This window comes from Scyliorhinus torazame, chromosome 5 (assembly GCF_047496885.1).
Source record: "Scyliorhinus torazame isolate Kashiwa2021f chromosome 5, sScyTor2.1, whole genome shotgun sequence".
Taxonomy (NCBI): domain Eukaryota; kingdom Metazoa; phylum Chordata; class Chondrichthyes; order Carcharhiniformes; family Scyliorhinidae; genus Scyliorhinus; species Scyliorhinus torazame.
This window is the reverse complement of record NC_092711.1, coordinates 134761411-134777311: the sequence shown is the minus strand read 5'-3', so window position 1 is coordinate 134777311 and position 15901 is coordinate 134761411. Positions and strand designations below refer to the sequence as shown.

The following is a 15901-nucleotide window of genomic DNA, read 5'->3' as shown; positions in this document are numbered from 1 at the left end:
TTGGGGTCTGGTCCTCTATCCTAATAAATTTTGGGGTCTGGTCCCCTATCCTAATAAATGTTGGGGTCTGGTCCTCTATCCTAATAAATGTTGGGGTCTGGTCGCTATCCTAATAAATGTTGGGGTCTGGTCCTCTATCCTAATAAATGTTAGGGTCTGGTCCTCTATCCTAATAAATGTTAGGGTCTGGTCCGCTATCCTAATAAATGTTGGGGTCTGGTCCAGTATCCTAATAAATGTTGGGGTCTGGTCGCTATCCTAATAAATGTTGGGGTCTGGTCCTCTATCCTAATAAATGTTGGGGTCTGGTCGCTATCCTAATAAATGTTGGGGTCTGGTCCTCTATCCTAATAAATGTTGGGGTCTGGTCGCTATCCTAATAAATGTTGGGGTCTGGTCCTCTATCCTAATAAATGTTGGTGTCTGGTCCCCTATCCTAATAAATGTTGGGGTCTGGTCGCTATCCTAATAAATGTTGGGGTCTGGTCCCCTATCCTAATAAATGTTGGGGTCTGGTCCTCTATCCTAATAAATGTTGGGGTCTGGTCCCCTATCCTAATAAATGTTGGGGTCTGGTCCTCTATCCTAATAAATGTTGGGGTCTGGTCGCTATCCTAATAAATGTTGGGGTCTGGTCCGCTATCCTAATAAATGTTGGGGTCTGGTCCTCTATCCTAATAAATGTTGGGGTCTGGTCGCTATCCTAATAAATGTTGGGGTCTGGTCCAGTATCCTAATAAATGTTGGGGTCTGGTCGCTATCCTAATAAATGTTGGGGTCTGGTCCTCTATCCTAATAAATGTTGGGGTCTGGTCGCTATCCTAATAAATGTTGGGGTCTGGTCCTCTATCCTAATAAATGTTGGGGTCTGGTCGCTATCCTAATAAATGTTGGGGTCTGGTCCTCTATCCTAATAAATGTTGGTGTCTGGTCCCCTATCCTAATAAATGTTGGGGTCTGGTCGCTATCCTAATAAATGTTGGGGTCTGGTCCCCTATCCTAATAAATGTTGGGGTCTGGTCCTCTATCCTAATAAATGTTGGGGTCTGGTCCCCTATCCTAATAAATGTTGGGGTCTGGTCCTCTATCCTAATAAATGTTGGGGTCTGGTCGCTATCCTAATAAATGTTGGGGTCTGGTCCGCTATCCTAATAAATGTTGGGGTCTGGTCCTCTATCCTAATAAATGTTGGGGTCTGGTCGCTATCCTAATAAATGTTGGGGTCTGGTCCGCTATCCTAATAAATGTTGGGGTCTGGTCGCTACCCTAATAAATGTTGGGGTCTGGTCGCTATCCTAATAAATGTTGGGGTCTGGTCCGCTATCCTAATAAATGTTGGGGTCTGGTCGCTATCCTAATAAATGTTGGGGTCTGGTCGCTATCCTAATAAATGTTGGGGTCTTGTCCGCTATCCTAATAAATGTTGGGGTCTGGTCGCTATCCTAATAAATGTTGGGGTCTGGTCCGCTATCCTAATAAATGTTGGGGTCTGGTCCCCTATCCTAATAAATGTTGGGGTCTGGTCCAATACCCTGACAGGCCTGCCATGTCCGTAGCAGCTCTCTGAGGGAGCAATTTACCAGGTGCCATTCTCAATCTGCTCTCCACCTCCTCTTCTCCAAGGTAAACAGTCCCGACCGCTCCCAATCGATCAAGATCCTCGTCCCTGGGACCAATCGCGGGAATCTTTTCCACACTCTTATCTCTCTCTGTGAGGCCTTCACATCTTTCCTTTCCCACTGGGTAACTGCTGCCACCTTGTGGGAGTAGACCATTGCTGCCACATTCCCCCAACCACTCCACCTCAACATACCTCCTACTCCGCCAAAACCACCCTACCCGCATTGGTTGCGACCAGGTACCCCAGCACCAACTGTGTGGGGGAAGGTAAAAACCAAGGAGTTGTTTGCTCTGTGTGGGGCTCTGTATCCCACATGGAGCAGGCGGCAATATGGATGTGAGGGGGGGGGGGGGGGGGGCGACACTTTGGGAGTGCAGACAAACTGTTACCTCGGTGAGCTTCAGGTCGCTGTGCTGGAAGGAAAGTTCCAGCAGCTTCTGCACGGTGGGAACCCGGATGGAACCTTTTTCCTGGAAAAAGATCTGGTGGGAAGTGCAGTCCTGTGGCTCCTGTCGCCCTGCTCTGGAAGACAACAAGACTGCCAGTGAAACCCACGGCAACCACATCAACAAAGACAACAAACTCCGACACCAACAAAACCAACAACATTCACACCAAGGGCACCCCAACACCAAGAACTCCCAACACCAATAACACCCAGCACCACCAAACACATCACCAACACCTATGTTAGGATATTGTTGATGTGGAGGTGCTGGCGTTGGACTGGGGTGAGCACAATAAGAAGTCTGACAACACCAGGTTAAAGTCCAACAGGTTTGTTTCGATGTCACTAGCTTTTGGAGCGCAGCTCCTTCCTCAGGTGAATGAAGAGGTATGCTCCAGAAACACATATATGGACAGATTCAAAGATGCCAGACAATGCTTGGAATGCGAGCATTAGCAGGTGATTAAATCTTCACAGATCCAGAGATGGGGTAACCCCAGGTTAAAGAGGTGTGAATTGTACCAAGCCAGGACAGTTGGTAGGATTTCGCAGGCCAGATGGTGGGGGATGAATGTAATGCGACATGAATCCCAGGTCCCGGCTGAGGCCGCACTCATGTGTGCGGAACTTGGCTATAAGTTTCTGCTCGGCGATTCTGCGTTGTCGCGGGTCCTGAAGGCCGCCTTGGAGAACGCTGACCCGGAGGTCAGAGGCTGAATGCCCTTGACTGCTGAGGTGTTCCCTGACTGGAAGGGAACATTCCTGCCTGCCGATTGTTGCGCGATGTCCGTTCATCCGTTGTCGCAGCGTCTGCATGGTCTCACCAATGTACCACGCTTCGGGACATCCTTTCCTGCAGCGTATGAGGAAGACAACGTTGGCTGAGTCGCACGAGTATGTACCGCGTACCTGGTGGGTGGTGTTCTCACGTGTAATGGCGGTATCCATGTCGATGATCTGGCACGTCTTGCAGAGATTGCCATGGCAGGGTTGTGTGGTGTCGTGGTCGCTGTTCTGAAGTTTGGGTAGTTTGCTGCAAACAATGGTTTGTTTGAGGTTGCGCGGTTGTTTGAAGGCAAGTAGTGGGGGTGTGGGATGACCTTGGCAAGATGTTCGTCTTCATCGATGAAGTGTTGAAAGCTGCGAAGAAGATGTCGTAGTTTTCCCGCTCCGGGGAAGGACTGGACGACGAAGGATATTGTTGTTAAACCTTTTGCCTGCCCTGTGTCCCCCTTTTTATCCCTGTCCTGCTGCCCGCTTTGATCTACAGTCTTCTGGTTAGCTGCAACAACCTTACTGCACCATTTGGGAATTCTGTTAAACTACAGATTTTAGGCAGAGCAGTAACACGCCTGACCTGTTGGGCCAGGCCATGACGTCCCCTCTAGGTTCGGTGGTGGAACCTATGATGTCATTTGATAGACTTGGCAAGCAGCCAATCATGTATACAAGATTTACAGCCAGCCCCTATCGATGCCTGTGGTTGGTGAAGCCAATCAGAACCTTTCTGGAAAGAAGGTGGGTCTTCTGGAGAGTGCCATCTTTTGTTCAGTTCTGTGAGGAAAGTCAGCTAGTAGGGACCTTCAAGAGTCACTCTCCCCTTCTCTCTCTCTGCCGCTCTTTTTCCCTCAGCCATGCGATATTTAAAACCACCACGCCAGTTCTGTCAAGGCTCCCCGAGGGAGGAGGCAGACAGCACTCACTTTTGTGGAAGGCTTCGGGAGTAAGAAAACAAGCAGTCGTTCACGAGGCCTGGAACCTTTTAACTTGGGTGTCTGAAGGGCTGGGAAGAGATTGGAATCGAAGCTTAAGGTGGGAGCATTCGTGGTCAAACTGCCAGAGTCTTGTCCAGGAATCAGGCCAGTAAAAACCGCTAATTCCTGGGTCAGAGCTGTATTAATCTATCAAAGAGGCGAAAGCTCCATCTGGTGGTAGAAAAGCAGAAGTGCACCAATATGAACATCCTGTGTGCAGCATCATCTGGTGGCTGACGACAGGAATTGCACCGGCTTGGAACTCTTGGGTAAAACGGCATCTGATGGTCGAAAGACGGAATTACGCCAACCCAAAGCTTTTGGGTAAATCTATTTCCCAGAGACCGCAACCACAGCAGTGAAGACTCATCTCAAACCTACCCTTTAATATTCTTTTTTTTATCCCTTCCAACCCTTACCTTGTGTCTGTCTTGTGTGTGTCTGGGTAGAGGGTGGGACGGGGTCTTGGGATTAAGTAGATTGATAGACCATTTCTTTATATACATCCACTTTTTCCTCTTTTTATGAACAAGGTTTGTTAATATTTTACTTATAAATCTAGTGTCTGTAACTCATTGGAGCAATCGAGGGTTAAAGATCTCAGGAAAACACAAATTATTGGTCCATTCATTTGTGTTGTGCCTGTGGGGCTGCAATTGACCGCGCACCAACCCAGGGTGTCATAACACCAACAAGGCCCACATCAACACCAACCACAACAGACAAGCCTTCTGGAAGCTCTTGCCCCTCACCTGATTTTCAGCAGGGGCTCTGTCTTCAGCAGCTGGAAAAGCTGGTTCAGGAATTCTTCCGGATCTGGGGGAAGAAGGAAAAGAAAAACCGGAGCAACTGAAAACTAGAATTGGCAGGTCAACCAGGGCAAAAGGTTGGTGACTGACCCAAAGACCCCAGTCCAGCCCTTTCCTGAAGGGACATTAGCGAACCAGGTGGGTTTCTACAACAATCGGTCCGTACATGACAACTAACTTTACAACTCTAGATCTTTCTTGGTTTCCCGAACTGAATTTCTGGTGAGATTCGACTCCCGGGGATTTAGCACAGTCCTCTGATACTAATGCGGGGGTCATACGAGCATACAGATTAGGGGCAGGGGTAGAGGTCACTGGGCCCCCTCAGGCCTGTTCCGCCATTTAATAATATCAGGCCTGATCTGATTGTCACCTCTGCCAGGGCCGGGGGGGGGGGGGGGGGGGGCGGGGTGGGGGGGGGGGGGGGTGGGGGGGGGGGAGTAGTGGAGGGGATGGCCAGGAGGAGGGGGGCCATGGGGTCAGGGTGGACGGCCACGGAACACCATTGCCGCAGCCGGCAAGGCAGCCATGCAGCTGCGCACGCCGCTGATTGCCCACCGTGAACATAGGGCCATGGGAACGTCTACCCTGGCGTCAACACTTAGTCTCAGGAATGGAGAATCGACCCCCCTATGCCTTCTTGGCCACTGTATCGACCTGCTCTGCTACCTTAAGGGACCGGTGTACATCCAGACCAAGGTCCCCCTGATCCTCGGTGCTTCCCAGAGACTTGCTGTTAATCATGTGTCCCCTTGCCTTGTCTGTCCTGCCCAAGTGCATCGCTGCACACATTTCCAGAGTGAATTCCATTTGCCACTGATCAGCCCCAGACATGAGGAGACCAGAGACCACCACGTGAGCCAAGTGGCCTCTGGCTGCTTCCGCGCGGCCTACCTTTCTCCTCGCTGGTGAACCCTGTGGAACTCCCGGCTCCTTCCAGAATCTTCCGCAGCGCCATCACCTTGGTCGCGCTGACGTAACCGTCCCTGCAAAGGGAAATAACGGGAATTTCACCCAGAAATCCCTATTGCCCATTGGGTTGCATTCAGCAAATAGCCCCCCCCCACACCCCGCCCCTCCCACCCCTGCCTCCCACCCGCCCTCACCACTCAACCCCCCCCGGACCGGGCACTATGACAGCCACCCCACTCCGGACGTCGAGGCCCCCCCACTCACTGGCGTTGCCCCAGCCTCAGTGTCTCAGGCTCTCGCCTTGGGATCCAAAGATCCTGAGTCGGAATTCCTGATCCGGAGATTCGAGGTCACGGTGAGGCACGATCAATTTGGCTGGAGACGATGTTGAATTCAAACTGAGGCTTTATTAGTCTCTGAAGTGTGGCCTCCTACAGCAGCTGGCAGAATGGCTGCGAGCTGGAGGCCACGCATATTTATAACCCGGCTCCTGGGCGGAGCTAGCATGCAGGGGCCCAGGTCAACCTGTAGTGCAGGTTCTACCGTACAACCCTTAATATAGGAACACAGTGGTTTACCACACACAGTACGAGAGAGAGAGAGAGACAGATAGATAGAGAGAGACAGAGTTGGGGAAGGAGTGAGAGAGAGAGTCACAGAGGTAGAGAGAGAGAGACATGCAGAGAGAGGGAGGAAAAGAGATCGACACAGGGAAAAACAGACAGTGAGAGAGACAGAGACAGAGAGAGAGTAAGACAAAGAGGGGGAAAGAAACAGAGAGAGGGAGGAAGAGAGGGAGGGACAGAGAAACAGGGTGAGAGAGAGACACAGAGAGAGAGAAAGAGGCAGACCTACCTCCGTAGGGGATTAACGATCTCTGTCCGCAATAAGTCTCGTGTTTCACTGTACAGCTCACTGTCGTCTGTCGCTCTGGGCCGCAGCAGGAGTGTATCAAGCACTGAATTGAAGGCAAACATGCTGTACCGGGAGAAGGGAAACAATGGTGAGCCAACAACACGCTCGCTTCGGACAATTACAGACCAAACCGATTCGACTAGAACAATTACAAACACCGTGCTGTACCTGTCCTGGCAGTGTTTGATGGGGACAGTGTAGAGGGAACTTTACTCTGTATCTAACCCCGTGCTGTACCTGTCCTGGGAGTGTTTGATGGGGACAGTGTAGAGGGAACTTTACTCTGTATCTAACCCCGTGCTGTACCTGTCCTGGGAGTGTTTGATGGGGACAGTGTAGAGGGAGCTTTACTCTGTATCTAACCCTGTGCTGTACCTGACCTGGGAGTGTTTGATGGGGACAGTGTAGAGGGAGCTTTACTCTGTATCTAACCCCGTGCTGTACCTGTCCTGGGAGTGTTTGATGGGGACAGTGTAGAGGGAGCTTTACTCTGTATCTAACCCGTGCTGTACCTGTCCTGGGAGTGTTTGATGGGGACAGTGTAGAGGGAGCTTTACTCTGTATCTAACCCCGTGCTGTACCTGTCCTGGGAGTGTTTGATGGGGACAGTGTAGAGGGAGCTTTACTCTGTATCTAACCCCGTGCTGTACCTGTCCTGGGAGTGTTTGATGGGGACAGTGTAGAGGGAGCTTTACTCTGTATCTAACCCCATGCTGTACCTGTCCTGGGAGTGATTGATGGGGACAGTGTAGAGGGAGCTTTACCCTGTATCTAACCCCGTGCTGTACCTGTCCAGGGAGTGTTTGATGGGGACAGTGTAGAGGGAGCTTTACTCTGTATCTAACCCCGTGCTGTACCTGTCCTGGGAGTGTTTGATGGGGACAGTGTAGAGGGAGCTTTACTCTGTATCTAACCCTGTGCTGTACCTGTCCTGGGAGTGTTTGATGGGGACAGTGTAGAGGGAGCTTTACTCTGTATCTAATCCCGTGCTGTACCTGTCCTGGGAGTGTTTGATGGGGACAGTGTAGAGGGAGCTTTACTCTGTATCTAACCCCGTGCTGTACCTGTCCTGGGAGTGTTTGATGGGGACAGTGTAGAGGGAGCTTTACTCTGTATCTAACCCCGTGCTGTAGCTGTCCTGGGAGTGTTTGATGGGGACAGTGTAGAGGGAGCTTTACTCTGTATCTAACCCCGTGCTGTACCTGTCCTGGGAGTGTTTGATGGGGACAGTGTAGAGGGAGCTTTACTCTGTATCTAACCCCGTGCTGTAGCTGTCCTGCGAGTGTTTGATGGGGACAGTGTAGAGGGAGCTTTACTCTGTATCTAATCCCGTGCTGTATCTGTCCTGGGAGTGTTTGATGGGGACAGTGTAGAGGGAGCTTTACTCTGTATCTAACCCCGTGCTGTAGCTGTCCTGGGAGTGTTTGATAGGGACAGTGTAGGGGGAGCTTTACTCTGTATCTAACCCCGTGTGTACCTGTCCTGGGAGTGTTTGATGGGGACAGTGTAGAGGGAGCTTTACTCTGTATCTAACCCCGTGCTGTACCTGTCCTGGGAGTGTTTGATGGGGACAGTGTAGAGGGAGCTTTACTCTGTATCTAACCCCGTGCTGCACCTGTCCTGGGAGTGGTTGATGGGGACAGGGTGGAGGGAGCTTTACTCTGTATCTAACCCCGTGCTGTACCTGTCCTGGGAGTGTTTGATGGGGAAAGTGTAGAGGGAGCTTCACTCCATGTCTAATCTTCTCGCTGCTCTCAGTTCTCTGAACTCGCTTACCAGAAGAGAGTGGCGTCCAGGTAACAGGAGTTGCAATGACCCTGAATCCCTTTCCTCCAGCCTTGGATGACGGCCGTCGCTGCCCGTCCCTTGTCTGGTGGTGTGTTCTCCCTAACTCTCGGGCTGTTGCAGTTTTTGAAATCTGAAAGTGAACCGCAGTTGCCGTCAGAACTATGCTTTTGTTGCCTAGAGCTTTGAGTCGATTCCCATCCTGAATTGTTCTATACCCACTGCACCTCCTGCTCCCCCCCCTCAATATTTAATAACAGCAAAAGGGATTATTATTTAAATGATAAAATATTAAAACATGCTTCTGTGCAGAGAGACCTGGGCGTGCTAGTGCATGAGTCGTAAAAAGTTGGTTTACAGGTGCAGCAGGTGATTAAGAAGGCAAATGGAATTTTGTCCTTCATTGCTAGAGGGATGGAGTTTAAGACTAAGGAGGTTATGCTGCAATTGTATAAGGTGTTAGTGAGGCCACACCTGGAGGATTGTGTTCAATTTTGGTCTCCTTACTTGAGAAAGGACGTACTGGCGCTGGAGGGTGTGCAGAGGAGATTCACTCGGTTAATCCCAGAGCTGAAGGAGTTGGATTACGAGGAGAGGTTGAGTAGACTGGGACTGTACTCATTGGAATTTAGAAGGATGAGGGGGGATCTCATAGAAACATATAAAATTATGAAGGGAATAGATAGGATAGATGCGGGCAGGTTGTTTCCACTGGCGAGTGAAAGCAGAACTAGGGGGTATAGCCTCAAAATAAGGGGAAGTAGATTAAGGACTGAGTTTAGGAGGAACTTCTTCACCCAAAGGGTTGTGAATCTATGGAATTCCTTGCCCAGTGAAGCAGTAGAGGCTCCTTCATTAAATGTTTTTAAGATAAAGATAGATAGTTTTTTGGAGAGTAAAGGGATTAAGGGTTATGGTGTTCGGGCCGGAAAGTGGAGCTGAGTCCACAAAAGATCAGCCATGATCTCATTGAATGGTGGAGCAGGCTCGAGGGGCCAGATGGCCTCCTCCTGCTCCTAGTTCTTATTGTAGCCACCTGAGTTGGCCAAGTCCTGATTTAAAATGGCGAACGGCAAAGGCTGAAGGGAAATTCAGCCAACACAGGCAGAAACCAGCAGGTGCAGGTTTGCTGTGTATTTAACTCTGCAAAAGCCCAGACAGCATCGATACAAGCAGCCATCTGCATAATAATGTAGCAACCATCTACATACTAATGAGCGATCCGTGGGAACAATCAAAACATTTGGGACAAACAAAACTAAGACAGACACCCGGCGCCAGCAGGAGCCAACACAAACGAGGTTAACGGACACCTCAAGACCGCCCATCGATCAGGGAACCGCTCCAGTATTGGAGAAATCGAACCAAGCGATTGGAACGTAGTCCAATCACTTGGAACCAGGTACGGGGTCCGCCCCGAAAGGCAGGAAGCCCCTGGGGACTATAATGTAAAGCCCCCAAGTTCAAATCGTTCTTCTTGACCGGGTCACCCAGCAACGCGAACCAACATTGACTGTGATCGGTTCAACTGCCGCCGAGAGATCGTTAGTCTTAAGTCAACGCTCGCTACGAGATAGGCGCTCCCAGCTACCAGTCCATACCAACTTCGAATCCCGCAGACTCAGAACCTGAACGAAAGGCCATTTGTTCCCCTGACCTGGTGGGCCAGTCCGAAGCTAAGTATAGGCCTGTTAGTTGTAGAAGTAGCTTAGACGTAGAATTTGTGCATGAGTAGCGATTACTGTGTATAATAAATGTGCTTTAATTTAAATCTTACTAATCGGTGTATTGAGTTATCGATCATTACTTGGACTTGAACCTCGTGGCAGTATCATAAAGATACCTGGCGACTCGAGAGCAAAGGTTATAAAACAGAGCCAAGTGAACCAACCAAAAGTTAGCAACATTATGATTATGTTCTTTGTCCCCTCCAGACTCAGCCATTACCACCCCACCCCCAGCTCCTCTCTCACGACCTGCACTCCGCCAGCCTCCGCTGATGGAAACACACTGTTGCTCCGTACCGTAGCTCGCAGATCGTCGCGTTCCACTCGATTGGTGGGAAGTTAATTTTGGGATTAGCTGGGTAGGGAGCGGGGGTGGCGTAGCAGCTCGTCAGTGTTACCCGTAATCCGGACACAAAGGGCAATGATCGGGGCACCCGCATTCCAAACCCACAAGGTTCGAAATTAGAATTGAACTAGAAAAGCCTGGAATTAGAAGTCTTAAGGACGACCCTGAACTCGTTGTCGATTGTCGTTAAAAAAAACAAAAAGCCCACCAGGTTCACTAATGTCCTTTAGGGAAGGAAATCCGCCGTCCTTACCTGGCCTGGCTGACAAGGGGCTGGTTTAGCACAGTGGGCTAAACAGCTGGCTTGTAAAGCAGAACAAGGCCAGCAGCACGGTTCAATTCCCATACCGGCCTCCCTGAACAGGCACCGGAATGTTGCCACTAGGGGCTTTTCACATGAACTTCATTGAAGCCTACTCGTGACAATAAGCGATTATTATTATTATTAATATGTTCCAGATCCTCATCAACGTGATTTTCTCTTAAATACCCCCTGTGATCTGGTCGAGCACGCCACTTAGTTGAAGGGAAAGTGAGGATGGGAAACAAATGCTGCCCTCGTCTCATGAATGAATGTAAAAAGAGTCACAGCTGAAGGGCATTGTTCACTTAAGTAGCTAGAGTACTTCTAAAGAGAGACCGTCGGGACATACCGGGTGGGAGGGCGGATAGGCATCTGTAATGCTGAATTCTGCAAATAAACCAGCTAGGAAAAGAGGATTTTAATCAAGTTTCATAATTTAAAGTCTGGTTTGGGTTCCAATTAACATTATTACGTCTTTCGCTTGCTGTCCTATATTGGAGCCCAGTCCTTTAAGGCCTTGATTTTAAAAATCTCATCCTTGTTTGCAGATCACTCCATGGATCCTGCACCCTCACCCTGTTCCACCTCTCCCTCTCCTAACATCGTACTCTCCTCCTCCTCTTCCATTCCTTCCTCCATCCCCCATTCCTTCCTTCTGACCTTCTCTCCGCCCTTCGTCTCCAGGTTCCTCCCGTCCCATTCCTCTGGCTGTGATCCGTCCTTCCCTCCGACTGCTCCCCTCCGCCTCCGACCACCGCGCGCATTCCTCCTCTCCCTCCAGCATCCCTCCTGACCCCTATCCCTGCCTCCTCCCAGCTCTCATCTTCCACCTCTCCCCTCGCGCCCCCATCTCCACCCCCTCACCCTTCCTCTCCTCACCCTGATTTCTCTTTCTGCTTCCCCACCCCACACACCCCTCGTGCACCCTCTCCCCCTTCCCCCACCCTCAGAACCAATACCTCAAAACCCCCCCCAGCCCCACCCACCCACACCCGCCCCTTACCGAGTGAGTTGCACCGTTCGGCGGGACTGCCTGAAGGAGACAGAGAGCGGAACCGGGAGTCGGGCCTACAGGTTTTCAGCTTGACGAACAGGGCCTTGTTCGGGGGGCATCGGAAATAACGCCGACCACAGTAGGTGCCGTCCGTGCAGCCGGTTGGTAGAGCCACCTCCTGCCAACACACACACACACACACACACACAAAGAGAAACGTGGTCAGTATGGATCCTTCGGGGCACCAGGCCAGGCCTCGTCAATCAACCACCCCCACCCCACCATCCCGCACATTGCAGCCATCTCCAAGGCAACAACGTACCAACAGCAACTTTAACATCGACAAAAATATCCACTAACAGGATGTGGGCGTCGCTGGCCGGGCCCAGCATTTATTGCCCATCTCTAATTGCCCCTTGAGAAGGTGGTGGGTGAGCCGCCTTCTCGAACCGGCTGCAGTCCCTGTGTGGTGTGGGTAACACCCACAGTGCTGTCAGGGAGGGAGGTCCAGGATTGTGACCCGGCGACAGTGAAGGAACGGCCGATATATTTCCCAGTCAGGATGGTGAGTGTGGGGCTCGGAGGGGAACTTGCAGGTGGTGGCAAGGTGGTGGTACAGGTACACACGGCACAGTGGTTAGCACTGCTGCCTCACAGCGCCAGGCATCCGGGTTCAAAGCCGGCCTCTGGTTACTGTTTGTGTGAAGTCTGTACTTTCTCCCTGTGCCCTCGAGCGCCAATCAGTGTTGGTCTCCATCAACAGGGACCAGATGCAATGGGACTTGTGGGGGTCACCCATGGGATCAGAGGCACCCAGGTGGTTGCCCTCTGGTGTCAGCTGGGCACCTTGGCACTGGCACCATGGTACTGCCACTGGGGTGCCAGTCTGGCACTGCCAAAGTGCCCAGATGGCAATGGCAGGGCAGTGTTAGGCTGGCAGTGCCAAGGCGCCAGGCTGGCATTTTTCCCCATGGTGGGGATAATCAGATCATCACAGAATTTACAGTGCAGAAGGAGGCCACTTGGCCCATCGAGTCTGCACTGGCCCTTGGAAAGAGCATCCTACTCAAGCCCACACCTCCACCCTCTCCCCGTAACTCAACTTCATCTTTTTTGGACACTAAGGGCAATTTGGCACGACCAACCCACCTAACCCGCACATCTTTGGACTTGTGGGAGGAAACCGGAGCACCTGGAGGAAACCCACGCAGACACGGGGAGGATGTGCAGACTCCGCACAGACAGTTACCCAAGCCGGGAATCGAACCCGGGACCCTGGCGCTGTGAAGCCACAGTGCTAACCACTGTGCCGTCGTGCTGCCCGCTATGGGGTGTCCTACATGTGGGAGGTGTTGTGTGGTGGGGCCCGATGACCCTCTTCAAGGTGAGTTGGGGCTTTGGGGGGGGGGGTGCTCCCCGTTTCGTGTCAGGGCCATCAAGAGGTCGGAATGCCGTTTTCAAATCCTGATCTCTTCCTCCACTGAGGGGGTCTGGCGGGCAGAGCCCCTCATTGCCGGAAACGGGATTAAGGGTGGCCGTGGAGGAACGTTTGCCGCTGAGTCTCAATAGGTAGCGTGGTGTTTATCGGTGCTGCGAATGCCAGGACTCACGCAACTAAACGCGCTCGCCACGGGTCTCTGTTCCAATTTGGTTAGATTGCACCCCCTGTATCAAACCCAATGCTGTCGCGGTCCCAGCAGTGTTTGATGGGGACTGTACAGAAATGCGAGAAGGGCAGAGCGTTGGTTAATAATGAGCCCACCGGCAGCACGGTAGCACCGTGGTTAGCACAATTGCTTCACAGCTCCAGGGTCCCAGGTTCGATTCCCCGCTGGGTCACTGTCTGTGCGGAGTCTACACATCCTCCCCGTGTGTGCGTGGGTTTCCTCCCACAGTCCAAAGATGTGCAGGTTAGGTGGATTGGCCATGATAAATTGCCCTTAGTGTCCAAAATTGCCCTTAGTGTTGGATGGGGTTACTGGGTTATGGGTATAGGGTGGATGTGTTGACCTTGGGTGGGGTGCCCTTTCCAAGAGTCGGTGCAGACTCGATGGGCCGAGTGGCCTCGTTTTGCACTGTAAATTCGATGTAAATTCTACGTACCATTTCCAATCCAGCGAGGGGCTCAGCCTGGGTGGGCACCTCTCCAATCCATCGAATGACCCCATAGAGAGGTGGGTTGTTCACTTCCACCATCGACTCCACCTCCAGGGGCAATCCTCTCCTTCCCTTCTCGCTCAGCACTGAGCTCCATACCCCGTACGGCTCGCTGACTGGTCCTGTCAGCGAATGGCTTCCCCCGTGCCTCATCTGCTCTTCCTTCAGTTCGAACGGACTGGTTTCGTTGTCATCGAGAGTGGGATGTCGGAGGGACTCTGGGGCTGAAATCTTATTATCCTGGTCAGAAACTGCGCAAAGAGAGAAATAAATCATTCCCACGTACATAATCCCAATGGACCCAAAACCCTTCCCAATCACTCCCACTGTACACAATCCCAATGGACCCAAATCTCTTCCCATTCACTCCCATTTGTACACAATCCCAATGGACCCAAATCCCTTCCTATTCACTCCCACTGTACACAATCCCAATGGATCCAAATCCCTTCCCATTCACTCCCACTGTACACAATCCCAATGGACCCAACCCCATTCCCATTCACTCCCACTGTACACAATCCCAATGGACCCAAACCCCTTCCCATTCACTCCCACTGTACACAATCCCAATGGACCCAACCCCATTCCCATTCACTCCCATTTGTACACAATCCCAATGGACCCAAATCCCTTCCTATTCACTCCCACTGTACACAATCCCAATGGATCCAAACCCCTTCCCATTCACTCCCATTGTACACAATCCCAATGTACCCAAACCCCTTCCCATTCACTCCCACTGTCCACAATCCCAATGGACCCAATCTCTTTCCCATTCACTCCCACTGTACACAATCCCAATGGACCCAACCCCCTTCCCATTCACTCCCACTCTACACAATCCCAATGGACCCAAACCCCTTCCCATTCACTCCCACTGTACACAACCCAATAGACCCAAACCCCTTCCCATTCACTCCCACTCTACACAATCCCAATGGACCCAAACCCCTTCCCATTCACTCCCACTGTACACAATCCCAATGGACCCAAACCCCTTCCCATTCATTCCCACTGTCCACAATCCCAATGGACCCAATCTCTTTCCCATTCACTCCCACTGTACACAATCCCAATGGACCCAAACCCCTTCACATTCACTCCCACTGTACACAATCCCAATGGACCCAAATCTCTTCCCATTCACTCCCATTTGTACACAATCCCAATGGACCCAAATCCCTTCCTATTCACTCCCACTGTACACAATCCCAATGGATCCAAATCCCTTCCCATTCACTCCCACTGTACACAATCCCAATGGACCCAACCCCATTCCCATTCACTCCCATTGTACACAATCCCAATGGACCCAACCCCCTTCCCATTCACTCCCACTGTACACAATCCCAATGGACCCAAACCCCTTCCCATTCACTCCCACTGTACACAATCCCAATGGACCCAAACCCCTTCCCATTCACTCCCACTGTCCACAATCCCAATGGACCCAATCTCTTTCCCATTCACTCCCACTGTACACAATCCCAATGGACCCAACCCCCTTCCCATTCACTCCCACTCTACACAATCCCAATGGACCCAAACCCCTTCCCATTCACTCCCACGGTACACAACCCAATGGACCCAAACCCCTTCCCATTCACTCCCACTCTACACAATCCCAATGGACCCAAACCCCTTCCCATTCACTCCCACTGTACACAATCCCAATGGACCCAAACCCCTTCCCATTCATTCCCACTGTCCACAATCCCAATGGACCCAATCTCTTTCCCATTCACTCCCACTGTACACAATCCCAATGGACCCAACCCCCTTCCCATTCACTCCCACTGTCCACAATCCCAATGGACCCAAACCCCTTCCCATTCATTCCCACTGTCCACAATCCCAATGGACCCAATCTCTTTCCCATTCACTCCCACTGTACACAATCCCAATGGACCCAAACCCCTTCCCATTCACTCCCATTGTACACAATCCCAATGGACCCAACCCCCTTCCCATTCACTCCCACTGTACACAATCCCAATGGACCCAAACCCCTTCCCATTCATTCCCACTGTCCACAATCCCAATGGACCCAATCTCTTTCCCATTCACTCCCACTGTACACAATCCCAATGGACCCAAACCCCTTCACATTCACTCCCACTGTACAC

At 51.4% G+C, this 15901-nt stretch overlaps 1 protein-coding gene across 1 annotated transcript in view; it reads right to left on the bottom strand.

Annotated features, from left to right (window-relative positions):
- LOC140419822 (ubiquitin carboxyl-terminal hydrolase CYLD-like) overlaps positions 1–15901 on the bottom strand; it is a 234610-nt gene that overhangs the window by 93884 nt on the left and 124825 nt on the right. Inside the window, exons 6-12 of the mRNA XM_072503845.1 lie at positions 13719–14023; positions 11625–11793; positions 8236–8377; positions 6400–6522; positions 5527–5618; positions 4576–4639; positions 2011–2143 (exon numbers count right to left, since the gene is read on the bottom strand). Of these exons, the coding sequence (XP_072359946.1) occupies positions 2011–2143; positions 4576–4639; positions 5527–5618; positions 6400–6522; positions 8236–8377; positions 11625–11793; positions 13719–14023 (1028 nt within the window). The remainder of the gene's footprint in view (positions 1–2010; positions 2144–4575; positions 4640–5526; positions 5619–6399; positions 6523–8235; positions 8378–11624; positions 11794–13718; positions 14024–15901) is intronic.